Raw genomic sequence first — 26355 nt, 5'->3', positions numbered from 1 at the left:
AAGTGGGGATGCGAAGTCGTGATTATGCAGGTTAATTTTTTTGGTGTGCTGGTAATCGAATAATAGCATCATTGGTGCGCTGGAAGTGGGGACGCGAAGTCGTGATTATGCAGGTTAATTTTTTGGTGTGCTTTTGTGTCTTTATTCGTTTGGGGTGAGTGATTGTGGTAATCGAATAATAGCATCATTGGTGCGCTGGAAGTGGGGACGCGAAGTCGTGATAATGCAGGTTATTTTTTTTTGTGTGCTGGTAATCGAATAATAGCATCATTGGTGCGCTGGAAGTGGGGACGCGAAGTCGTGATTATGCAGGTTAATTTTTTTTGTGTGTGCTGGTAATCGAATAATAGCATCATTGGTGCGCTGGAAGTGGGGACGCGAAGTCGTGATTATGCAGGTTAATTTTTTTTGTGTGCTGGTAATCGAATAATAGCATCATTGGTGCGCTGGAAGTGGGGACGCGAAGTCGTGATTATGCAGGTTAATTTTTTTTTGTGTGCTGGTAATCGAATAATAGCATCATTGGTGCGCTGGAAGTGGGGACGCGAAGTCGTGATTATGCAGGTTATTTTTTTTTTGTGTGCTGGTAATCGAATAATAGCATCATTGGTGCGCTGGAAGTGGGGATGCGAAGTCGTGATTATGCAGGTTAATTTTTTTGGTGTGCTGGTAATCGAATAATAGCATCATTGGTGCGCTGGAAGTGGGGACGCGAAGTCGTGATTATGCAGGTTAATTTTTTGTGTGTGCTGGTAATCGAATAATAGCATCATTGGTGCGCTGGAAGTGGGGACGCGAAGTCGTGATTATGCAGGCTAATTTTTTTTGTGTGCTGGTAATCGAATAATAGCATCATTGGTGCGCTGGAAGTGGGGATGCGAAGTCGTGATTATGCAGGTTAATTTTTTTGGTGTGCTGGTAATCGAATAATAGCATCATTGGTGCGCTGGAAGTGGGGACGCGAAGTCGTGATTATGCAGGTTAATTTTTTTGGTGTGCTGGTAATCGAATAATAGCATTATTGGTGCGCTGGAAGTGGGGACGCGAAGTCGTGATTATGCAGGTTAATTTTTTTGGTGTGCTTTTGTGTCTTTATTCGTTTGGGGTGAGTGATTGTGGTAATCGAATAATAGCATGCCTTACTGAATTATTTGTGTCTTGAGCGTAATTTTCGTTGAGTGATTGGTGTTTTTTGTGATCTTAATTAATTGTTTTGTGATTTTCAAAGCCCTTCCTATATCATCGTTGATCGGAAGGCACGGCGTCGGGTAAATTGCGTATAATTTTTTTCGATTAAGGTTTTATTTTTTATGGTGAAAAAGCCATTTCTATATAATGATCGAAAGACGCACTGACATTTTGGAATAATTAATAGTGGAGTGAAATAATTGTGAGTGAGTGATTTTGTGTGTTAATCAGAAAGACCTTCCCATAGCATCGTTGCTCGGAAGGCTCGCCGACGGGTCTGTTATGAAAGTCCTCCCCATAGCATCGTAGCTCGGGAGGCATCGAAAAGCCAATACCTTATCCTACTAACCCAAAAAAATATTAATCACGTGATGCTTGAAGGAGATGCTGTGGATTCAACGGTCTCAAGCGGTATCAACAAGTATATAGCGAAAAACTGTGTGCTTGATGAGTCTGCAACTTCAACTATCGGACTAACATTCCTCCCTTTCGTTGAACTGCAGGCTTCTTGGGAGGGCGCCGGTATTGACTAATAAAGCAAGGATCTTCAGAGGTTAAACAGTGAACGGATGGTTGGCTCCCACTAATCATTTTTGATTCATTGTTCAACTTCAGCTGATCTGTCAATAACGGAGTAGCAGCTCATTGGCAGTCAACCATGCTCATGCTCATGAATGGAACGGAATTGTTTTACGTATTTCGCCGGTTTTGTTCGGTTCGCGGTCAAGTTCACGGGATTTTCGTCGCGTAGTGGCCATATCACGATGGCGGAATTGAACTACTGGACACAATGGAGTTTCGTCGGTCAGGAATGGCGGAACTCCTGACGGGATTCCAAGCGGTTAAACTTGGGAAGTTTTCACTTTTGCAAACTACGGTTTTGCTTCAGCCAATGTTTATGCTTTCAGCTCACAAGAATTTGGACGATACAAACAGGTTTGGACGGAAATTCGCTGATCAACTTGACGGTGCAGCGACCTCAAATTTAAATCATTAAATTTGTCCATTTTCGAACCTCACCACAGTTCTGACCATGCGCGCTTACGCAAGCATAAATAATTTTACCCGTCGACTCGCGTTGCGCGACAAATAATTAAGCTTATGTACAGGTGTGGATCATGAGTCATCCTCACCTGAAAAGCCCTTTATTAAATTTCGCCAATTGTTAGGCAATCAAAAAAATGGTTAAGCTTTCAATTATGAATGTGCGATGTTATTTCACAGGGGAAATTGAGGGTGTGGCTTAACCAAATTCATTGGCATGTTTGTTCAATGGAGAATTCGACCTTCTCATTATTGACCAACATTTTGGAGAATGTTTTAGAAACATAATTTTAATATTCCAATAACATAATTTAAAGTTTCACGACAATGGTTCGAACCCATGACTTCCGATTTTGAGGTGTACTCACTACACCATACGGAAAGTCATGAAGAATTGCAGAGGTCTGCATAATTTAATTCATGAGGTTCATCGATGCTTCTCATCGAAACGGACCACTTTTAGTAGAACAAAATTTAGTAGAGTTTTCGGGGACTGACTATAAAAACCCCAAAATTCTTGAGGAGGGCAGTTAGTTCCAGTTAGTTCCAGTTCGTGTTCCAGTCCTGTTCCAGAAGACGCCCCAGACCAGCCAGACCCGCCAGCAGCCACCAGTAGCAGAGGCCCCAGTCCAGCCGGACTTAGCGGTGGAGGCCGCAGTCCACCGGGACTTAGCCGCTGTGAAGAGTCCGCCGGGACTTAGCCGCCGTGAAGCGTCCGTCGGGACTTAGCCGCAGTGAAGAGTCCACCCGGGACTTAGGAGTTCGGGGTCTGGCATGGCTCGGCGAAGAGGTCTGGAGGACAAGTCTGGCTTCAACGTAGATAATTGGCTCGACGAAAGTCTTAATGAAATTAGCAACAAAAAGTTGAGTGATGTGATCGTGCGCGTAAAAGTTGAGAGTGTTACCGCAAAAATGTAATCTTTAAAAAATTGTAATACACAAATAAGTGAAGTTTACTGATCTGTTTTGACTCTACAAGTAAATATCACAAAAATCCTGAAAGCCTAAACCGCTCGGGCCGTTCAGGTGGTGACTAGCGGAAAGCAACGCTGTGTGTGTTTGGACACGCCATTATGATTGGACAGAACCGAGAGTTGAAAATGTGACTATGTGTGAAAGTTAATGAACAAAATGATTTCGCGAAGTAACAAACAGTTAAAATAGTGTAAAAAAAAAACGTTAAATTGAAAAAAATGTTATGTGAGGAGTTCTAAGATGGAAGCAAATGTGCAGCAGTACGAGATGGAACCAAAACGGGCTCAACCAATGGCAGAAGCATCGAAAATTTCAAAACCGGCCAACGATGGACAACACTAGGGATTCAACAATGACGAGATCATCTGGATCAACTGGAGACGAAATTCAGCCGCATCGAACACCCAAGAAGACGACCATGGAAATCTGGCAGTTTAGGGTAAGTAAACAAAAGTTATACCGAAATTTGATGTAAATAGTTAAAAACACGCTTAAAAGGGTGCACAGCAACCAAGGAAGTTGCTGTCTTCTTATGCCAAAATTGACAAACTTACAGACCCAATCCTGCACAAATCTGATTGTAAAAACAGGCAAATTTTGTTGTAAATCACTTAGTAGACAGTACTTTAGGGGATGAATAAAACATTATATCGATAGTTCCCGTAGTTTCGAAAATACTAAAATATCTGTAACAAAAATCTTGGTGCAAAAGTTCTTGTTGATGTGCACCGTTAAAAATGGCGAATTTGGAGATGACGGATTTAATACAGCTTATTCCAGAATTTGATGGGTCATTAGACTCACTGGAGCAATTTTTGATGTTAATAGATTATTATGCTGATCAAATTCCTGAAGGCGAAGATCAGAGTAAATTTTTAAATATTGTTTTTATGAAACTAAAATTTAAAGCAGCAGCACGTATTAACCGAATTTATGCAAGCACTTGGGAAGAAACCAAGGCAAATTTAATTAGAGAGTTTGGTATCAAAACTACTTTTGGTAGTATAATTGAACAAATTGAAACTCTGAAACAAGGACGGGATGAAACATTTAAATCATATGCAGGTAGAGTTCTCGACATAAAATACGAAATCATAAAAATTGATCAAAGTTACAATGAAAATTCATTTACAGCTTATAGCTTAAAAAGCCATTTTATAGTTGGAATTATAAATAATGAAATTAAAGAAATTGCCACGAATAACCGTCATATGAAGTTGGAAAATTTGCTAGAATTTTTAGAAAATGAACGAATTGACAGAGAGTCTTTAAGAACTCTCGAACAAAGGTTACTTGCTAGTACTGTTTGGAACTGGAGTTAGGTTGTACGTTGCGCCATTTACCCTATATATTAGATTAGTTTCGGGATGAATTATGAGAGAGAGAATGAGTGATGAGAGAGTGTGTGAGAGAGTGAGAGAGACCGTACGGGAGTGCCCGACGGGTCAGTTTGTTTATCTTTGTAAATAAAGTTAAGTCTTCAGCCAACAACCAACTGGCTCGGTTCACCAGAACCCACGCGTACTTTGTACTCCACCCGATCGCGTCGCGTAATAAACAGCTGTGCGCAACAAATTGTGTTTTACTTCGACCGTGTTTGAAGAAAAGGTCGTTGACCTGCGTGTGCTCTGGACGAGCAGAAGAATCCTTTTTCCCCCATACAGTCCACTAGTTTTGAAGGGCTCGATCCGGAACATTGGTCCTTCGAGCCGGATCGAAGTGGCCGGCCCGAAGTGGAAGAACCTTTGTGTGTGCGCGCGTGAAAAGTGGCCAGTTCGCTGAACAGTGGTCATCGCGATTCGGACTGTGCGAGTCCGCTGCAGTTGGCGCCATCGCGCAGTTATTTGCGGCTTTGTGCTGCGTTTTGCCTTTCTTACTAAAGAAAGGTATAGGTTTTACTTTAAGGCTGGACGTCATTTTCATCTTCGTAAATATGTCGATTCAGCATGAATTTTAAGCGGAAAAATCGCCAAAAAATCACACTGCATCGATTTTCGACGCTCTATCGATTCACCTTGACAGAACTCGTCTAGCTCCAACCCTCGAATTTTGAGAAAATAAATTCCGTGGAGTTCGAGTGATGTCCGTGTGTGGTAAAATTTTTGCCAAATTTTGTGTCGCGTAATACTCGGCTCCCCTATTTTCGATTTGGATTGTTCCAAGTGCATTTGAAAGCTGGTGTGCTGAACAAGGGTCATTTTGAGTCCGAATTTCGAAATATCCATCTGTTTTCGGATGCGGCCAGGCTTTTCAACAAAATACACAGTTTTCAAATGAAAATATGGTCAAAATTTTTCATTTTCATATCTTTTATTTATCTCAAAAATTGCATTTTTCGAGCTCTACAAGCTCCCAAATTTTCATCCAGATCCATAATCTGGTTCTGGAGTTAGAGCCGTTTGATTAACCTACCAAAAGAAAAAAAATCCCCAAAAAAAGGTAAAAGCCCACCTGGTGACCTTCGCCAACACTTTTTATTTCCGAATTTATCCGAAATTTTTTTCTACATTCATAGTACAGACCATGAGTGAGCATCTGAAACAAATTTGACATCTATCGGCAATCCGGATCAATTTTTAGAGCGATTTACTTTTTGCCTTTCTTACTAAAGAAAGGTATAGGTTTTACTTTAAGGCTGGACGTCATTTTCATCTTCGTAAATATGTCGATTCAGCATGAATTTTAAGCGGAAAAATCGCCAAAAAATCACACTGCATCGATTTTCGACGCTCTATCGATTCACCTTGACAGAACTCGTCTAGCTCCAACCCTCGAATTTTGAGAAATAAATTCCGTGGAGTTCGAGTGATGTCCGTGTGTGGTAAAATTTTTGCCAAATTTTGTGTCGCGTAATACTCGGCTCCCCTATTTTCGATTTGGATTGTTCCAAGTGCATTTGAAAGCTGGTGTGCTGAACAAGGGTCATTTTGAGTCCGAATTTCGAAATATCCATCTGTTTTCGGATGCGGCCAGGCTTTTCAACAAAATACACAGTTTTCAAATGAAAATATGGTCAAAATTTTTCATTTTCATATCTTTTATTTATCTCAAAAATTGCATTTTTCGAGCTCTACAAGCTCCCAAATTTTCATCCAGATCCATAATCTGGTTCTGGAGTTAGAGCCGTTTGATTAACCTACCAAAAGAAAAAAAATCCCCAAAAAAAGGTAAAAGCCCACCTGGTGACCTTCGCCAACACTTTTTATTTCCGAATTTATCCGAAATTTTTTTCTACATTCATAGTACAGACCATGAGTGAGCATCTGAAACAAATTTGACATCTATCGGCAATCCGGATCAATTTTTAGAGCGATTTACTTTTTGCCTTTCTTATTGCCTTTCTTACTAAAGAAAGGTATAGGTTTTACTTTAAGGCTGGACGTCATTTTCATCTTCGTAAATATGTCGATTCAGCATGAATTTTAAGCGGAAAAATCGCCAAAAAATCACACTGCATCGATTTTCGACGCTCTATCGATTCACCTTGACAGAACTCGTCTAGCTCCAACCCTCGAATTTTGAGAAAATAAATTCCGTGGAGTTCGAGTGATGTCCGTGTGTGGTAAAATTTTTGCCAAATTTTGTGTCGCGTAATACTCGGCTCCCCTATTTTCGATTTGGATTGTTCCAAGTGCATTTGAAAGCTGGTGTGCTGAACAAGGGTCATTTTGAGTCCGAATTTCGAAATATCCATCTGTTTTCGGATGCGGCCAGGCTTTTCAACAAAATACACAGTTTTCAAATGAAAATATGGTCAAAATTTTTCATTTTCATATCTTTTATTTATCTCAAAAATTGCATTTTTCGAGCTCTACAAGCTCCCAAATTTTCATCCAGATCCATAATCTGGTTCTGGAGTTAGAGCCGTTTGATTAACCTACCAAAAGAAAAAAAATCCCCAAAAAAAGGTAAAAGCCCACCTGGTGACCTTCGCCAACACTTTTTATTTCCGAATTTATCCGAAATTTTTTTCTACATTCATAGTACAGACCATGAGTGAGCATCTGAAACAAATTTGACATCTATCGGCAATCCGGATCAATTTTTAGAGCGATTTACTTTTTGCCTTTCTTACTAAAGAAAGGTATAGGTTTTACTTTAAGGCTGGACGTCATTTTCATCTTCGTAAATATGTCGATTCAGCATGAATTTTAAGCGGAAAAATCGCCAAAAAATCACACTGCATCGATTTTCGACGCTTCGTCGCCAAGTCGACAAGTTGTCAAGTTGAGCTTCAAAAACTGGCGCAAGAATGCTGGCGCATCTACTTTGTTGCTCGACTTATACTCGTTTTGTAGTAGCTTGTCTACCGATGTTTCCTACAACGTGTAAGATATCGTAGCTTTTCGTTTTCTTTTGCCCTATGCGTTTTTGCATAACTGTCCAATGTTTATGCAAAAACTTTTGTGACATAGGACATTCATCCGGCTACTATCAATTTGTTTCCCGTGCGCCCTAAAATCGCCTAAATGTAGACTTCATTTGTCGTAAGTTTATTTAACAGGGTTCATTGGATTCCAATAGGAGCTTTCTAAGCTTTTCATCGTTTATATCGTTTTCAAAGTTTTCAATGCTGGTGATGCCAATGGCTTTCTACTTAAGGTAGTCGCGATTGAGTGTGTAGTGGTGCGGTTTTAAAAATAGCAATTTCTGACACTCTCACTTATGTAGAAGCTGAATGGCGAGCTTCTCTGCACCGTGCGGCACACGTGGTTCACTTGTAGGGGAAATATACCCATTTTAATCACTCTAAGCCGTTCGACCAATTATCATCACTTTTGCCGTTTTCCGCTATTAAATCAACTTTTTCAAGTGTATCAACAATGGAGAGTTGTTTGCGCACTTTTATTTGAGCTATTTATTACTTTGGACCAGTCATGAGCAAAGTGCTGATAGGCCGATAATATAAATAGGCTGAAAAAGGGAATAGTTCCCCTACCTCGGTTTTTCTTTACGCCTGCTTTGTTCGGTACGATGGTACGATGAACCAAAATACCAACACACAAAAGGGCTCGACTGAAGCTAGAAAACAGAAACCGCGGTGTGCGTTGTCACTGACGCATGGGAAGTTTGCTATGCTCGCGTTTGTCATAAACTCTTGTTTGATTAAGAATATGTACGATTAAAATATTCTTTTGGTGAAAATTGCGTTTTTTATTTCTTTTCGAAAGCATATCATTTATAATACTTTGCTTTCATCATTAGACTTTCTTTTTTTCTGACGTTATAAATAAACAAAGTCGTTGTTATGAATTTAAAGAAGAAGTTCTACTATTGATATATTCTTTAGTAAGAAAGGCTCTATCTCACCCCAGGTGGGATTAAATCGGGTTTTTTATGCTGTTCTGCGCGTGGTGCTGACTGGAAGAAGCAGCTGGAGCGATCGTGGTCTGCTGGGAGCTGTACATCGGCGGCTGGCGGACGGAAGCTGCGCTGCTGTGGAAGCTGTTGAACGAGAGTGATCGTGTGTGTGCTGGACGTTGCCCATTGAGCGGAGGTTCTTCGAGGGCCTGCATCGTTCCAGAAGAAGTATTGGGTTGCATGTGCATGAGGTGTGTGTGTGCGTTTGTGAGGTGTGTGCCATTTTGAGTTGAGTGAGTACGGATGTTTCGAGTGAATTTTAATAAAGTTGGATTTATTTTACGCAAGAGCGTTTCTTTCCGGGGTTGTGGTCTGGGTTTTAATTGCGCAAGCCTTGATTTTTGTTCTGGTCTCTGTCAGTCGGTCCACTGCTGGTTCTCCACCTTGGCTGTCTCTCCCCACTGTCAATCGGGTCGCGTAGAACGTTGAGTTGATCGTTTCGGTGTTCGCGGTTGCAGTGTTCTGGATTTTTGGCGGTCAACGGTGAGTGAAGGCGGTGAAGAATGGACGAGTTGAAGGATTTGCTGAAGCAGGAGCGGCAGCTGATTCTGACCATCAATGGTGTTGGTGATTTCGTGGAGGCGTACAAGAAGGCGGAGCATGAGAACCAGATCTCGATTCGGCTGGACACCCTGGAGGAGGCAATGAGGAAGTTCTTCAAGGTGCGCCGCAAGATCGAAGCCATGATCGACGACGAAGATGAGGATCAAGTTGTTGGAGAGTCGAAGGAGGCTCGGAAGAAGCGGTTGGCTGATCTGGTGGTTCAGCGTGAGATGGAGTACAACAAGGCTCTTCGTGACGTCGAGGAGAGGTACTTCGTGGTGAAGGCAAAGCTGGTCGCGCTGCGTCCGGTCAAGGTTGAGCCCACTCCTGGTGCTGACCTGAACGAAACCTGCTTCGATCGGTCGATTTCGCGCATTAAGTTGCCAGACATCAAGCTGCCCAACTTCAGCGGCGAACTGAAGGACTGGATCCCGTTTCGCGACACCTACAGGAGCCTCATCCACTCCAACGTGCAGCTGCCGGACATCGACAAGTTCACATACTTGAGGTCCGCTCTGCAAGGTGAGGCACAGCTGGAGATTCTGTCGGTTGATTTCTCCGCAGAAGGCTACGACGTTGCTTGGAAGGCGCTGGAGAAGAAGTACGACAACCACAAGCTCATCGTGAAGGCGTACTTGGACGCGCTCTTCGACATCGAGCCGCTGCGGAAGGAGAGCTGTGACGGTCTGTCTCACTTGATCAGCGAGTTCGAGACGAACCTACAGATGCTGAAGAAGCTCGGTGAAGGAACGGAAGCCTGGTCAACGATCCTGGTCCACATGCTCTGTGCGCGTTTGGACCATACCACGCTGCGACTGTGGGAGTCGCACCACAACTCGAAAGCTGTGCCGAAGTACGACGTTCTGATTGAGTTTCTGCGTGGCCAGTGTACGGTGCTGCAATCGATCAAGGCCAACCGGCCCAGCGAAGGAGACGGTCGGCAGAACCGATCAAGAGTCTCGACCGCTCACACGTCATCACAGTCACAACGACGCTGCCTGTTCTGTGAAGAGACGTTCCACATGCCGTTCAATTGCAGCAAGCTGAGGAACATGTCTGTGTCCCAACGAGTGGAGGAAGTGAATCGACGGCGACTGTGCCGAAATTGTTTACATGCTGGTCATTACGCTGACGGATGTTCTCGTGGTTCCTGTTCCCGCTGCGGCGGAAGACATCACACGTTGCTGCATTATGACACGCCGGCCCCTGCTGACGCTCGACAAGAAAGATCCTCCGTTCCTAATACGCAAAGCCAATCCCACGAAGCTGGACAACTACAACCCACGAGACAGCAAGACCAGACACAGAACATTTCCACCCAACCAACCACAAGTTTCTACTCCGTGATCCAATCCACTTCTCGAAACACTCACCCACCACCACCCACAGACTTTCGAAATACCACCACCCTCAAAGCGGCATTCCTCCCCGCACAAAATGCACCCACACTTTCCCGCCGAGTCCTCATGGCCACGGCTGTTGTTCGCGTGGAAGACCAGTTCGGGAACTTCTCGTTCGCTCGGACCCTGTTGGATTCGTGTTCCGAGTTCTGCTACATTTCTCACACGTTTTCGAAAAAGCTGAAGTTCCGGACAACACCAGATGTACTGAGGGTACAGGGCATCGGAAACGGCTCAGCGTTGTCGCTCGAGGCCGTACGCGCAAAGATCCAGCCACGGCTGGCTACGATCTCGAGGTTTTCGAAGGAAATGCAGATCCACGTGCTGGAAAAGATCGCCAACGATCTGCCCGTCACACCTGTTGACGTCAACCAGATGATGTTCCCCTGTGATGTCATTCTCGCTGATCCGCACTTTGGGAAACCTGGTCCCATTGACATGATCATCGGCGCTGAGTTCTTCTTTGAGTTGCTGGCGGCTGGTCGTCGTAAGATCGTCGAGGACGGTCCGACGCTGCAGGAGACTGTGTTTGGATGGATAGTCTCGGGGAAAGTTCCAGTGTCGTCAACCAGCGTCCCATGCACGGCAACCTACTTCAGCTCAGCAGTTGACCAACTGGAGTCGAGTCACGTCGACAACACCCACTCTCTGGAGGAGTCCACCCGCGAAGAGCTGTTCAAGAAGACGACGAAACAAGATGCGAAGGGAAGATCAGACGGCGTCGAAGAAGCCAGCACGCCGATGAAGAAAGTCCGGCAGGTCACCGATTCAGCTGATGTCACGGTGAAGAAGTGGATCTCCCACTGCCCAGAGCTGCTCAAGCAGCTCCCGAAGCACCTGAAGGACGAGCGCAGCACGCTCAACAAGCTGCACAGTGTCGTGCACGCTTGTGTCTTTTATCAACAGCTGTGGAGAGTCAAGAGCGATCGGGATCAACCGTCGGACGAATCGTTGCAGCAGCTGTGGAGAGTTAGGATGATTTTGAAGGCGGTCGCGACGAGAAAGGTGCCGCGCTGGATTGGGTTCAGCAACGATTGCGTCGAGAACAAGATCTACGGGTCAGAGCGAGCGTACGGTGCGAGTCTCTACCTCCGCTGCACTGCGCTTGACGGTTCCGTCACGTTTCGACAGCTCATGGTCGAGGCCAAGGTGGCTCCGCTCGAGAACCCAAAGCGCAAGAAGAAGAAGGTCAACATTCCACAGTTGGAGATGTCACCTGGCAGATGGTCAAGGCGTCGGAGAAGGTTACGCGCCCCAACACACAACTGGTGGACGGCGTCATGCGAGTCTGTTTTCGTCTGTCGAACATCTCGCACGGCAAACGGACGCTTCAATCGAGCAATCTCGATCGTCTGTTCGCTGCTCATTCGAAACAATCAAGATTAAGCTCAAACCTTAAACTAAGCACTCGCTGAGTGCGCCCCGACGTTGCTGCGTCACCCATTTTCTTTAAGTTGAAGTTAGTGTTTGTACCCTGTATGTGTGCATGTTAAGTTGTCGTTGAAGGAATCGCGCTGGACGCTGTCCAGTTCCTCTACTCGGTAGACACCTGTCTGTCCGAGCTCACCTGGTTAAGGGATTGCATGTTTGTAAAGTCGCTAATCACCCCTATCATCGGTAGCACACCCAACCACGCTACCACATCTCACTGGAGGAAGCCTAGGATCCTGCCAGTCGGTCTCGGTTTCTCGCTCGACATTGGGCTTGGCCAGCTCACGCGTTGATCGACATCCCCGACGACCACGAAGTCCCCGACGACCATGAAGTCATCCCTAACCAGCGAAGAAGAATAACGCCCCCAGGAATTCACCGATGATCTGCGGATCGAGCGCCAGAATTCACCTGGTGGGGTAAGTTGTTCCAGTTTACGCACGCTACATACACCCACTACATCCAAGTCTTGTTCGAGGCACACCACCAACTCAACCACCTACACCGACGTCCGAAAACCCACCCGCACGAAGCGCATCCACGTCCGCAACCGCACAGCGGCGACAAGCACACCGGCGAACGACACACCACCATCGTAACACCTTTATGGCCTGCGGGCTCAGCATCATCGTTACCTGGCAGGGTAAGTTGTTCCGGTTTACAAAATTCTGCACCTGTATACTACAACGCATCTCTCCCCGAGGAAATCTGCAACAAAAATAACATCAACAAGACATACACCAAGAAGAAGAAGAAGGCATCAACCGATGCAACCGCACACCGTGTGCACTCTGTGGTCGACGTTTGTCCCACCCGAAGATCATGTTCCGCTGGAGCATCACCCCCCACCCACACCGAAGAAGCGCAGCGCGAGGCTGCCCCAGAAGCACAGCACGGTTCGCGATCGTGGCACACGGCCAGCGGTCTGGCGAACGCTGACGACGATCGAAGTCGAGGCTGCAACGGCAGCAAAACACACCACCACGTCCGCTACTCGGCGGCGACACCCACGCAGGCTGCACCAAGGCAGCACCGAAGCAGCAGATGCCGGTCCAGGGAGCAGATTTGCAGTAGCAGCAGAGAATGCACCACCGTCGTCTACGATGCACCCCACGATGGCAGCAGCAGAAGATTGTTTACATCCAGAAGAGAAGATCGATTGAACGTATTGAAATGTGAAGTGAAGTTAGCCCTAAGAGTGTTCAATTTTATGTTAGTATTAGTGTAAGAAAGTAGGTAGCGTTAGTTTTCAATTTGTTGAAACCACAGGTTTCAAGGCGGGCGGCATGTTTGGAACTGGAGTTAGGTTGTACGTTGCGCCATTTACCCTATATATTAGATTAGTTTCGGGATGAATTATGAGAGAGAGAATGAGTGATGAGAGAGTGTGTGAGAGAGTGAGAGAGACCGTACGGGAGTGCCCGACGGGTCAGTTTGTTTATCTTTGTAAATAAAGTTAAGTCTTCAGCCAACAACCAACTGGCTCGGTTCACCAGAACCCCCGCGTACTTTGTACTCCACCCGATCGCGTCGCGTAATAAACAGCTGTGCGCAACAAATTGTGTTTTACTTCGACCGTGTTTGAAGAAAAGGTCGTTGACCTGCGTGTGCTCTGGACGAGCAGAAGAATCCTTTTTCCCCCATACAGTCCACTAGTTTTGAAGGGCTCGATCCGGAACAAGTACTGAAAATTCAAACCTTAATTTTGACAGAAAATTTAGAAATTTCAGGTACAATAAAAATACAAATTTTTATCAAAGAAATAATTATCAAGCTAACAAATTTTATGAATGTTATAAAACGAATACTGCAAAGAGCACATTAAAACGAACTTATACAAATAGTCGACGCAATAAAAATCAAATTCCAAATAATTTTAAACTGCAATTTAACGAATACATTCCACCACATGAAACATTAAAAATCAATTTCAATAATGATTCAATATTTTTTGCAAATATTGCTACCTTGGCAAGGCCAACAAAATTTCACAAATTTATAATTGACTCCGCATCATGTAACAATTTTGTAAGATGGGATGTGGTTAGTAATATGCGTTTAACTAACATTGATTTCAACGATAGAATTTCCATTAGAGGGGTTCATGGAATAGCAAAAGATACAGTAGGATCTGTAAATATAATTTTATTGATAGGAAATTCAAAATACGAGGAAAAGTTCTACATTTTGAAGCATTTCGCTGATGATGCAATTCTTGGAGCACATTTTCTAAAGAAATACACCTTATATATTAGTCAAAGTTTCGACAACATAGTTTTACGAACGCCTGACACAAATAATATGCAATATAATAATCATGAAATGACCAATTTATTTAGAATCAATGACATTGAAAATATAAACAAAGTAAATATGACAGGTATTGGAGCAAATAGCTATGACAATTTTAATACAAATTATGATGAAAATAATTATGATTATGACAATGGCATAATTCAACCATGCATTGAAGAGTATTATGACAATCAAATTGAAATTGATGATGATAACTAGGCTTAGTGATTTTTCACGCTCGAAAATAGCAAATTTCACGGGGACCTCAATTTCAAAACACCCAATTTCACGCAAATTTCGCGGAGCGTGAAAAATGTTAAAATAAATCTGAAAATCTTATGTTTAAATCACAGAAACTACTTTTTATGCTTTACTATATATTATTCTTCAATAAACTGACGTGAACGTGACAAAAAAAAGTCTCCTAATTATATAAAAAAACTAAATGTAAGGCATGCGTATTCTCATTTATTGGATTGCATTTTTAATATCCAACTACAACAGGTTTAAAAGTTTTCGCTGATTTGCTTCTGTTTTATCAGTTTAAATTTTATTGAATTTCATATCAAAGCAAGATTCAACAATCTTGACCATCCAAAATATGAAAAATATTTTAAATTTTCTTCAACATTTAGACAATTCAAAATAATTTTTAAGGTTTTCATCTCTCTTTTTAAAAAACTAAATTTAAAATCCATAGGCAGAAATATTATAAATTGTTACGAAATCGAAATTTTTATTATATTATATTTTAAGGGTGCACAGCATCCAAGGAAGCTGTTGTCTTCTTATTCCAAATTTGTCAAACTTACGGACCCAATCCTGCAAGAATCTGACTGTAAAAATAGTCAAACCTTGTTGTAAATAACTACGAAGACAGTAATTCAGGGGATGAATAAAAAAATATATCAATAGTTCCCGTAGTTTTGAAGAAAAAAAAAATGTATTTTTTAACTTTCAAGGGAATTATTCACACAAATAATAAAATATTTTTATAATAAAACAGGACTCAGAAGAAAATCTGAAATGTTTTAAAAAGGTGATTTCAAAGATTAAAAATACTCTTCATTTTATTTTAAATAAAACAAAGCTTGTTTTTTTTAATTTCTTTTGAAATCATACATTTTGAATAAAATAGCAGTAAAATTTGTACTACAGCGAATTAAAATATTAGAAAATTTAGTTAGTTTCTATAGAAACTGAAAATTTTAATAATTCTTTAAATGGTTCATATCAAGCTTATCAAACGAAGACTAATAAAATTTACTTAAATAGTCTTTATGGTTGAAATATTTATTATGAAGTCATTTGGCAAAAAAGTGATTTGAGAAAATTAATAAATTTCAAGAATCCGGAATCGCGGAATCGTCAAAATTCACTAACCCTATATATATAATATAGTAATTGAACATAAAATTTCACGGGATTTCGCGGAAAAAGCCAAATTTCGCGAATTTCACGCTGTCCGCGAAATCGTGAAATTTCACTAACTCTACTTATGGGAGAACTGTCATTTCTATCACTCGAATCCGGTGCTCTATTAACCCTTACAGTCCGAACGTCTGATGCGAGATACCGAAAAAACATTAAAAATGCTGTATCTTTGGCATCTTTTGACCAAATAAGTTCGTTCACCCCTCAAAAGAACCGGACATATCTCTATTTTCAGAATCTACAAAGAAATCCGGAATCGGTCACTTGGCCACGGAGATATTCCGGAACCTAGTGGGGTAGGTTTTTGTCCGGGTATGCAACCCAATCTACAAATCATGATTATTATCATAAATTCTTCAAAAAAACCATCCCAATTTGCTCCAAGACCTGTTCTGAACATATAAGGCATATTCCTTTGATCCCGGACCATCGGATATGAATTGGCCACCCTTCCGGAACCGACTACACAGGAACGGATGTCGAATTCTACATCAAGTCTAATATGGCTTCCGACATGTCAAACGGCACTAAATTTGGCTCAGGAAATCAAATTTGACATCCTCAGTACGTTCTGGTGCCATTTGGCCACCCTGCCACCAACCCGGAATATCCGTAACATGGTTCCGGTGGACCAATTTCGGTAATTTCACGAGCACACTTTCCGACATGTCAAACAACACTGATTTTGGCTCAGGAACTCAAATTTGACATCCTCATTACGATCTGGTGCCATTTGGCCACCCTGCCACCAACCCGGAATATCCGTAACATGGTTCCGATGGACCATTTGCGGTAATTTCACGAGCACACTTTCCGACATGTCAAACAACACTGAATTTTGCTCAGGAACTCAAATTTGACATCCTCATTACGATCTGGTGCCATTTGGCCAGCCTGCCATCAACCCGGAATATCCGTAACATGGTTCCGGTGGACCAATTTCGGTAATTTCACAAGTACACTTTCCGACATGTCAAACAACACTGATTTTTGCTCAGGAACTCAAATTTGACATCCTCATGACGATTTGGTGCCATTTGGCCACTCTGCCACCAAACCGGAATATCCGTAACATGGTTCCGGTGGACCAATTTCGGTAATTTCACGAGCACACTTTCCGACATGTCAAACAACACTGATTTTTGCTCAGGAACTCAAATTTGACATCCTCATTACGATCTGGTGCCATTTGGCCACCCTGCCACCAACCCGGAATATCCGTAACATGATTCCGGTGGACCAATTTCGGTAATTTCACGAGCACACTTTCCGACATGTCAAACAACACTGATTTTGGCTCAGGAACTCAAATTTGACATCCTCATTACGATCTGGTGCCATTTGGCCACCCTGCCACCAACCCGGAATATCCGTAACATGGTTCTGATGGACCAATTTCGGTAATTTCACGAGCACACTTTCCGACTTGTCAAACGGCACTGATTTTTGCTCAAGAACTCAAATTTGACATCCTCATTACGATCTGGTGCCATTTGGCCACCCTGCCATCAACCCGGAATATCCGTAACATGGTTCCGGTGGACCAATTTCGGTAATTTCACAAGTACACTTTCCGACATGCCAAACAACACTGATTTTTGCTCAGAAACTCAAATTTGACATCCTCATTACGATTTGGTGCCATTTGGCCACTCTGCCACCAAACCGGAATATCCGTAACATGGTTCCGGTGGACCAATTTCGGTAATTTTACGAGCATACTTTCCGACATGTCAAACAACACTGATTTTTGCTCAGGAACTCAAATTTGACATCCTCATTACGATCTGGTGCCATTTGGCCACCCTGCCACCAACCCGGAATATCCGTAACATGATTCCGGTGGACCAATTTCGGTAATATCACGAGCACACTTTCCGACATGTCAAACAACACTGATTTTTGCTCAGGAACTCAAATTTGACATCCTCATTACGATCTGGTGCCATTTGGCCACCCTGTCACCAACCCGGAATATCCGTAACATGGTTCCGATGGACCAATTTCGGTAATTTCACAAGGGTACTTTCCGATATGTCAAACAACACTGTTTTTTGCTCAGGAACTCAAATTTGACATCCACATTACGATCTGGTGCCATTTGGCCACCCTGCCATCAACCCGGAATATCCGGAAAAAATGGTTCCGGTGGACCAATTTCGGTAATTGACAAATCGGAAAGTATCCGTAAATTGGTCCATTAGAACCTTGTTACGGACAATCCGGGTTGGTGGCAGGGTGGCCAAATGGCACCAGAACGTACTGAGGATGTCAAATTTGAGTTCCTGAGCCAAATTCAGTGTTGTTTGACATTTCGGAAAGTACCCTTGTGAAATTACCGAAATTGGTCCATCGGAACCATGTTACGGATATTCCGGGTTGGTGACAGGGTGGCCAAATGGCACCAGATCGTAATGAGGATGTCAAATTTGAGTTCCTGAGCAAAAATCAGTGTTGTTTGACATGTCGGAAAGTGTACTTGTGAAATTACCGAAATTGGTCCACCGGAACCATGTTACGGATATTCCGGGTTGATGGCAGGCTGGCCAAATGGCACCAGATCGTAATGAGGATGTCAAATTTGAGTTCCTGAGCCAAATTCAGTGTTGTTTGACATGTCGGAAAGTGTGCTCGTGAAATTACCGCAAATGGTCCATCGGAACCATGTTACGGATATTCCGGGTTGGTGGCAGGGTGGCCAAATGGCACCAGATCGTAATGAGGATGTCAAATTTGAGTTCCTGAGCCAAAATCAGTGTTGTTTGACATGTCGGAAAGTACCCTTGTGAAATTACCGAAATTGGTCCACCGGAACCATGTTACGGATATTCCGGGTTGATGGCAGGCTGGCCAAATGGCACCAGATCGTAATGAGGATGTCAAATTTGAGTTCCTGAGCCAAATTCAGTGTTGTTTGACATGTCGGAAAGTACCCTTGTGAAATTACCGAAATTGGTCCACCGGAACCATGTTACGGATATTCCGGGTTGATGGCAGGCTGGCCAAATGGCACCAGATCGTAATGAGGATGTCAAATTTGAGTTCCTGAGCAAAATTCAGTGTTGTTTGACATGTCGGAAAGTGTGCTCGTGAAATTACCGCAAATGGTCCATCGGAACCATGTTACGGATATTCCGGGTTGGTGGCAGGGTGGCCAAATGGCACCAGATCGTAATGAGGATGTCAAATTTGAGTTCCTGAGCCAAATTCAGTGTTGTTTGACATGTCGGAAAGTGTGCTCGTGAAATTACCGCAAATGGTCCATCGGAACCATGTTACGGATATTCCGGGTTGGTGGCAGGGTGGCCAAATGGCACCAGATCGTAATGAGGATGTCAAATTTGAGTTCCTGAGCCAAAATCAGTGTTGTTTGACATGTCGGAAAGTGTGCTCGTGAAATTACCGAAATTGGTCCACCGGAACCATGTTACGGATATTCCGGGTTGGTGGCAGGGTGGCCAAATGGCACCAGAACGTACTGAGGATGTCAAATTTGATTTCCTGAGCCAAATTTAGTGCCGTTTGACATGTCGGAAGCCATATTAGACTTGATGTAGAATTCGACATCCGTTCCTGTGTAGTCGGTTCCGGAAGGGTGGCCAATTCATATCCGATGGTCCGGGATCAAAGGAATATGCCTTATATGTCCAGAACAGGTCTTGGAGCAAATTGGGATGGTTTTTTTGAAGAATTTATGATAATAATCATGATTTGTAGATTGGGTTGCATACCCGGACAAAAACCTACCCCACTAGGTTCCGGAATATCTCCGTGGCCAAGTGACCGATTCCGGATTTCTTTGTAGATTCTGAAAATAGAGATTTGTCCGGTTCTTTTGAGGGGTGAACGAACTTATTTGGTCAAAAGAGGCCAAAGATACAGCATTTTTAAGGTTTTTTCGGTATCTCGCATCAGACGTTCGGACTGTAAGGGTTAAACCAAGATATTACCTCGCTTAATTCTACAGTAGTTCATAAGATTATTTTTATTCCTTTTTGAGTTTGATTAATTATTTTGAGAAAAATCTTAACATTTTCACACAAACATAACATTTCACGGGATTTCGCGGAAAAAGCCAAATTTCGCGGATTTCACGCTGTCCGCGAAATCGTGAAATTTCACTAACCCTAATGATAACCAAGATTACCAAAAAGAGATGAATTTAGAAAACGATCGGGATTATGATGTGATTGAAAACATGAAGCATGAGAAACTTACAGGCAACGACAGAATGAGAAAATTTATGAATTGGTTAAAACAGACCACTTGAAAGGTGATATCAATCAAGAAATTAATAATATTTTGAATGATTTTAATGAAATATTTTGTTTAGAGGGTGACTAGTTGACTTATACCAATTTAACCATGCACGATATAGAGACAACAACTGAAATTCCAATTAATAAAAGACAATATAGATTTCCTGAAGCTACCAAGAAACACGTAGAAAAACAAGTGGAAGAAATGCTAAAATTAGGGATAATACGCCCAAGTAAAAGTCCGTGGATTGCACCGGTATTATGCATCCCAAAGAAAGACTTAGACGCCGAAGGCAACAAACGCTACAGAATTGTAGTGGATTTTCGAGACCTAAATACAATTACTAAACCATTTGTGTACCCTATACCGCTTATTAGCGAAATTTTGGACAGTATTGGAGAAGCTCGATATTTCTCAACCATTGACTTGAAATCAGGATTTTATCAAATCCCAATTAACCCAAAGGATGCTGCGAAAACCGCTTTTTCAACATTTTTAGGACATTATGAATTTTTAAGAATGCCAATGGGACTGAAAAATAGTCCATCAACATTTCAAAAATTTACATTCACACTTATTTATGAAATACAACCAGTTAATGCGTTTGTATACTTGGATGATATTATTGTATTCGGTATAAAGTTTTGAATGCATTGCATGAACATAATTTAAAAGTTGAACCATCAAAATGTAAAATTTTACACAAAGAAGTCAGATATTTGGGGCATATTATTAATGAAGAAGGTATTCGACCAACTAGTGAAAATATTGATACAATCAAAAACATGAAAAGGCCGCAGACGATTAAAAATGTGAGATCATTTTTGGGAACTGTTAATTTTTATGGAAAATTTATTCCAAACATTGCAGATAAACGTAAGCCACTTAATGCATTATTAAAGAAAAATGTGAAATTTATTTGGACAGAAGAATGCGAAAATGCTTTTGAAGAATTAAAAAACTACAATGACAAATTTGTTTTGACAACTGATGCTAGCGATTATGCTATCGGAGCAGTTCTTACTAATGAGAAGTCAAATGATCACCCCATCGCTTACGCAAGTCGTGCGCTTATCGGAGCTGAAAGAAATTATTTCACCATTGAGAAGGAACTACTAGCTATTGTTTGGGCAGTAGACCACTTCAAACATTTTATTTATAACCAAGATTTTATCGTTTACACAGATCATAGACCATTGGTAGCTCTATGGCATTTGAAGGAAACTTCACCAACTTTGACAAAGCTTCGTTTGAAAATCCAAGGCATTGGATGTGAAATTCGTTACAAGCAAGGAAAGGAAAATGTGGTTGCAGATTTTCTCTCACGTTTAAATAATGATGAAAATCATGCAGATGATAAACAAGCATCAAAATTAGTAGCAATTACAACTCGTCAACAAGCAAAACAAAATAGACAAAATATTTCAGATAATCAAAACTCAACAAATACTCCAAACAGACAGAATTCATCTAGAAACGATACTAATTGGAATAATAATATGAATGGACTTCAACAAATTGACATAAATTTAGATAATGACGATGATAGCAACGATAAAACATTTACCTACAAGGATTTCCAAGATACAGATATCGATTTTAACGTTTTAAAAATTTCTAAAAATATTATACCATTTGAACAAGCCGAAGCTACATTTATGATATTAAACAGTGTTACGGTACACAAAGAATTGAGTAAATACATTGACCTTCCACATGGTATTAAGGATTACACCAATGAAAATATATTTGTATTCCCGCAAAAGAAAATTTGGGGTTTAATTTTGAATGGAACATATCGTTCAGCAGTTAAGAATGAAGAATTTTTCGATGGTTTATTTAAAAGCTTTAAAGATTATCCTGATTTTGCTAAAGATGCATCAGTTATACAAATTATTTCTCATAGAATATTTAAAACAGAGTTGGAACTAAACTTATTACGATTTTTTGCAATGAAACTTTCAAAGTCATTTACACTATATGCAACAGAAAATGAACGAATTTATGTAAAGCCAGAAGACAGAGATCAAGTGCTTCAAGATTTTCACGACGCACCGTTGGGTGGTCATGTCGGAGGTAAACGAATGATTAAAAGAATGAGTCCTCTATTTACATGGGAAAATATGCGAAGAGATGTTTTGAATTATGTAAAGCAATGTGATTCTTGTCAAAAGAATAAAATATGGCCAGCTAATAAGATGCCAATGAAAATTACGACAACATCGTATGAACCCTTTGATAAAATTTATATGGATGTGGTTATGTTACCAATTTCTAATATCGGAAACAATTGTGGACTTGTGATGCAAGATGATTTAACAAGATTTTTGATTGTAGCTCCCATGGAAAACCAAGAAAGTACTACTGTTGCTAAAACTTTTGTTGAAAACTTTGTTTGTAAATTTGGTGCTCCTAAAGAAGTTGTAACCGATCGAGGTACAAACTTTGTAAGCAAATTATTGCAACACACATGCAAAATATTACACATTAAAAAGATTGTTACAAGTGCATATCATCCTCAAGCTAATTTAGTAGAGAGATCAAATAGAGAGTTGAAAGTTTATTTACGAAATTTTATTGGCAAAGATCCACAATGTTGGGATGAATTAATACCATATTTTATGTTTGAATACAACACTACAGAAAATATATCAACTGGATATTCTCCCTATGAACTTTTGTATGGAAGAAAAGCTACTATACCAAGCACAATTTATAAAATCAATGATTCAGATTTAAATTATGACGACTATATTTGTTCAATGAAAGATATATTCAAGGATGCTCATGAAACTGCTAGAAATAACTTAATATTGTCAAAAGAAAAGAGAAAGGAAATTAATGACAAAAAGACAAATGATTGGGTACCAATGTGGGGAGATAGAGTTTTGGTACAAATGGTACAGACAGGAATTGGTCAAAAGTTACAAAATAAGTGGCGAGGCCCTTATGATATCGTTAAATTTAACAGCGATCAAACGACCACTATTAAAAATGGAAACAAATTTGAAGATGTACATAATAATAGACTAAGAAAATATAATGATTAAAATAACACTTAATGATAGTTCACAATGTACCCGTTTTAAAATACATTAAACATAATTTAAAATTAAATGCTCCAATACAAGTAAAATATTTGGAAATGACAATTACAGTACAATTAAAATAAAGTAAAAAAAATAAGCGATTTATGCAATGAATGACATAGTATCATAAACGATTAATATCAAAAGACTACATTGAATGAAAATATTTATTTTTAACACATGGGATTATTTATGTATATTGAACAAAAAAATATAATAATAATAATAAAACTTATTGAATTGATATGATCGATGAATTTGAAAAAAAAAGATTGTTATCAAGAGAACTAAATGAATCAAACAAATGTGTTACAAATACCATTTTTTTTATATATAAAAATAAACATGAAAAAGGAATATATGATTGATTTGATATGATAAATGAATTAATGTTGAGTTAAACAAAATATGAATGATTATTATCAAAAAAAAAGGCGCAAACAAGAATGTTATGAATTGGGGATGAAAGATAATTTTTATAAATGATTGAATTGATGGGGTTTAAACAAGAAACAGATTAAGAAAAATACCAGTACTGAGTTTATACATTTTTTTTTCTTTGAAAAAAAAAAACACGTGAAGCGATAATGATCCAATATAAACATAATAATGAAGCAGTGATGAAACACGTTAAAACAATTAAGAAGCTGTTGGGTTGCAATTTTGGGAATATACTTAATTGAGCTAAAAATGGGTTAACAGGGTATTAGAAAAAACAATGACGCAATTTTTAACTACAAATAAAAACAAATCAAACGGACTGAACAATAACGGAATTTCAACGACAGGCAAATGAAGATGGTGTGATTATTAAATGTTTCAAAACAACATGTATGCAAGTAAGAATGTGTGTGAGAATAATTGGACAAGGGAGGTGCACCCCAGAATGAATGTTGAATGTAAACATGTGTTTTATAATTTACTTAACAAAATATTAAGAATATATTTTCAGAATGTCATACGCTTATATGAAGGATTTACAGGAAACCATTGGAAAACAATCAAGAAGACAACAATATCAGCAAGGACGCTTGCAAAAACGAATATGGACTATAGCTCAAGAAAGGGTAAAATTTGTGAGTACATCGTGGGGAATCTAAAAAGATCGGAAAGGATGGTAAAAGTTCCGATCTAGGGATACATAAACTGATAAAGCAACGCCAAAGCGATTAAAAAGTAGACAATTGTACTCTATGGGGAGAGTTTTATGTCGAATATAGCTTCAAAACAGTTGTAATCCATGGGGAGATTCAATATGTTAAAAACATTTCAAAACATTTGCACTTTACGGGGATAGTCAAATGAAAATTAAAGGGAATGGATAAATAACGCTTCAAGGGAAAATCAAGGGATAAAATAATGCTTCAAGGGAAAAACACCTTTAAACTGATAAAATTCAGAGAAAAAAAAATCAGAACGATATCATGATAATTGAACCAACTAATTATCTTGCAAATTCAGCATTTTATTGCGAATTGCTCAAATAAACAAATTTATTGAATGGGTTTGACAAATTTGAAAACACAAAGTGACAGACAAGTTTCATAAAAAGTTGATATAACAGAAAGGATATTCGAACATGCGCAGTATTGCAATGACAAGATGATAGGATGTATAGATCAATGAAAAACTTTATAGAGTAATTTTTTTTATTCAAGTATAAAAATAATAGTCAATTAGAACTGATTTTTTTAGTATTTTAAATAATAGAACTGATTTCATATAAAAATATCAACAAGATTTATAAGATTCTAAGTAAATTTCAATTTCAATTTTGCACAGAAATTAAATGATAGATTCCTGAAAATTATAAAATATTGTTCATGCAAAGAAAACAAGTAAGAAATTTTTGTGGGAGAAACAAAACTAAAAACTGAAGTAAAATATGGCAGAGACGGGAGACGAAACACAAGGATGATCGACGCGTTCGTATGCTGAGAGGTTCTACGCGTTCGTATGCAGAAGTTTGTGATGGCAAGATGGTGAGTGGCAAAGTCATGCGGGAGGTTGGACAGGTAACGGTGTTGATGTAGTTGTTAAAGGTCATATCAATGAGGATCAAGTCGAATTAAAACGCAATTTTTGGTAACGAGACATTCACGTAAAACAAATTGCCAAATTGAAATGTGGAATTAAGCGAAGTAAAGATGATCGAAATGAGAAACATCAATTATGGAACAAAATTGCAAGTTGAGATCATACTGCATGTCTGAAACTATGGAAAAGGAGAATTTCATGATAAACAAATGATAACATCATCCGACGTCATTAATTTACAAAAGCCAAAGTTGTAAATTACACGAAAAGACAATTTCGGACAAACGACATGTCCTAAACATTTGGAAAAAGAATTACATCAACCGATGTCAATAATTTGAGATTGTCAAAGATACAAAGCAACCGGAAAAGTCAATTTTGGACAAAAATACTGGATTTATGAACAATTCACAATACTCAGCAAGAGAGAAGTCAATGCACTCTCAAAATTGACCACAGTCAACTCACAGTTGAGTTATAAAGCATAATTCATGATGGAAACGACAATTGCACTAATCGACGAAATTCAACACCTTAGCCTCGAAAACTGACCAATTGACCAAGTCACTGTGGAATGAATAGCCTCACGATAAAGACGATTTTTGATGGAAGATGACAACGATAACAACCAGCCGATCAACACAGTTCTACAACAGATTTTGCTTACAGTGGGAAAAATGCAATGATTTTTTTAGGAGAGATAATGAAAATTAATTTCAAATGCAAGATTATTTAAATCAGTTTCAACGAAAATATTTTTAAAAGAGAAGTTCAAAACAGTAATTCAAGTAATTTAACAGGACAGAAGATCAAAAGAGTAATGAAAATAATTTTACAGTAGAAAAATCAAAAGAGCAATTATAATTATAAAGCAATTTACAAGAAAGCACAAGAAGAACAAATTGTAAACCGCACGATCACTACACCCGACAATATTCTTTCCATAGATGATCATTTCTTTCAGACGATCATCTAGCTGATAAGTGTGGGGGAGATTAACTGAACCAATTTTTTTTTTAAATCATTTTTTTATAGCCAGCCATTAAAGTATCTTTTTATGATTTTTTGCAAAGTAATTTTTACACAATTTAAATTATTGACTTTGGGAATATTATTTCAACCTACAAATAACTTTCGATAGATGTTCTTAATGCTTTTCAAGAATACAAACATCTAGCTGGTAAGTGTGGGGGAATGCAGCGACCTCAAATTTAAATCATTAAATTTGTCCATTTTCGAACCTCACCACAGTTCTGACCATGCGCGCTTACGCAAGCATAAATAATTTTACCCGTCGA

At 40.0% G+C, this 26355-nt stretch overlaps 1 protein-coding gene across 3 annotated transcripts; it reads left to right on the top strand.

Moving 5' to 3' along the window:
• LOC120430609 (uncharacterized) lies at positions 1–26355 on the top strand. Of its 3 annotated transcripts, XM_052706384.1 has the most exons (3): positions 1–564; positions 1064–3646; positions 8523–11897. In XM_052706384.1, exon 3 carries the CDS (start codon positions 9072–9074, stop codon positions 11895–11897), a length of 2826 nt encoding a protein of 941 aa, XP_052562344.1. In that variant the 5' UTR covers positions 1–564; positions 1064–3646; positions 8523–9071. The 3 variants fall into 3 exon arrangements, 2 of the variants coding, with proteins under 2 accessions (XP_052562344.1, XP_039451642.1); XR_005607688.2 differs by lacking the exons at positions 1–564; positions 8523–11897 and adding an exon at positions 23973–26355 and having other exon boundaries at positions 579–3646; XM_039595708.2 differs by lacking the exon at positions 1–564 and having other exon boundaries at positions 594–3646.

Source organism: Culex pipiens, chromosome 1 (assembly GCF_016801865.2).
Source record: "Culex pipiens pallens isolate TS chromosome 1, TS_CPP_V2, whole genome shotgun sequence".
Lineage (NCBI taxonomy): Eukaryota > Metazoa > Arthropoda > Insecta > Diptera > Culicidae > Culex > Culex pipiens.
The sequence above is the reverse complement of the archived record's forward strand: the minus strand, read 5'-3'. Positions and strand labels throughout refer to the sequence as shown.

Coding starts and splice junctions, on each gene's coding strand:
- LOC120430609 (XM_052706384.1), top strand. CDS start 9,072: ATGGACGAGTTGAAGGATTTGCTGAAGCAGGAGCGGCAGCTGATTCTG.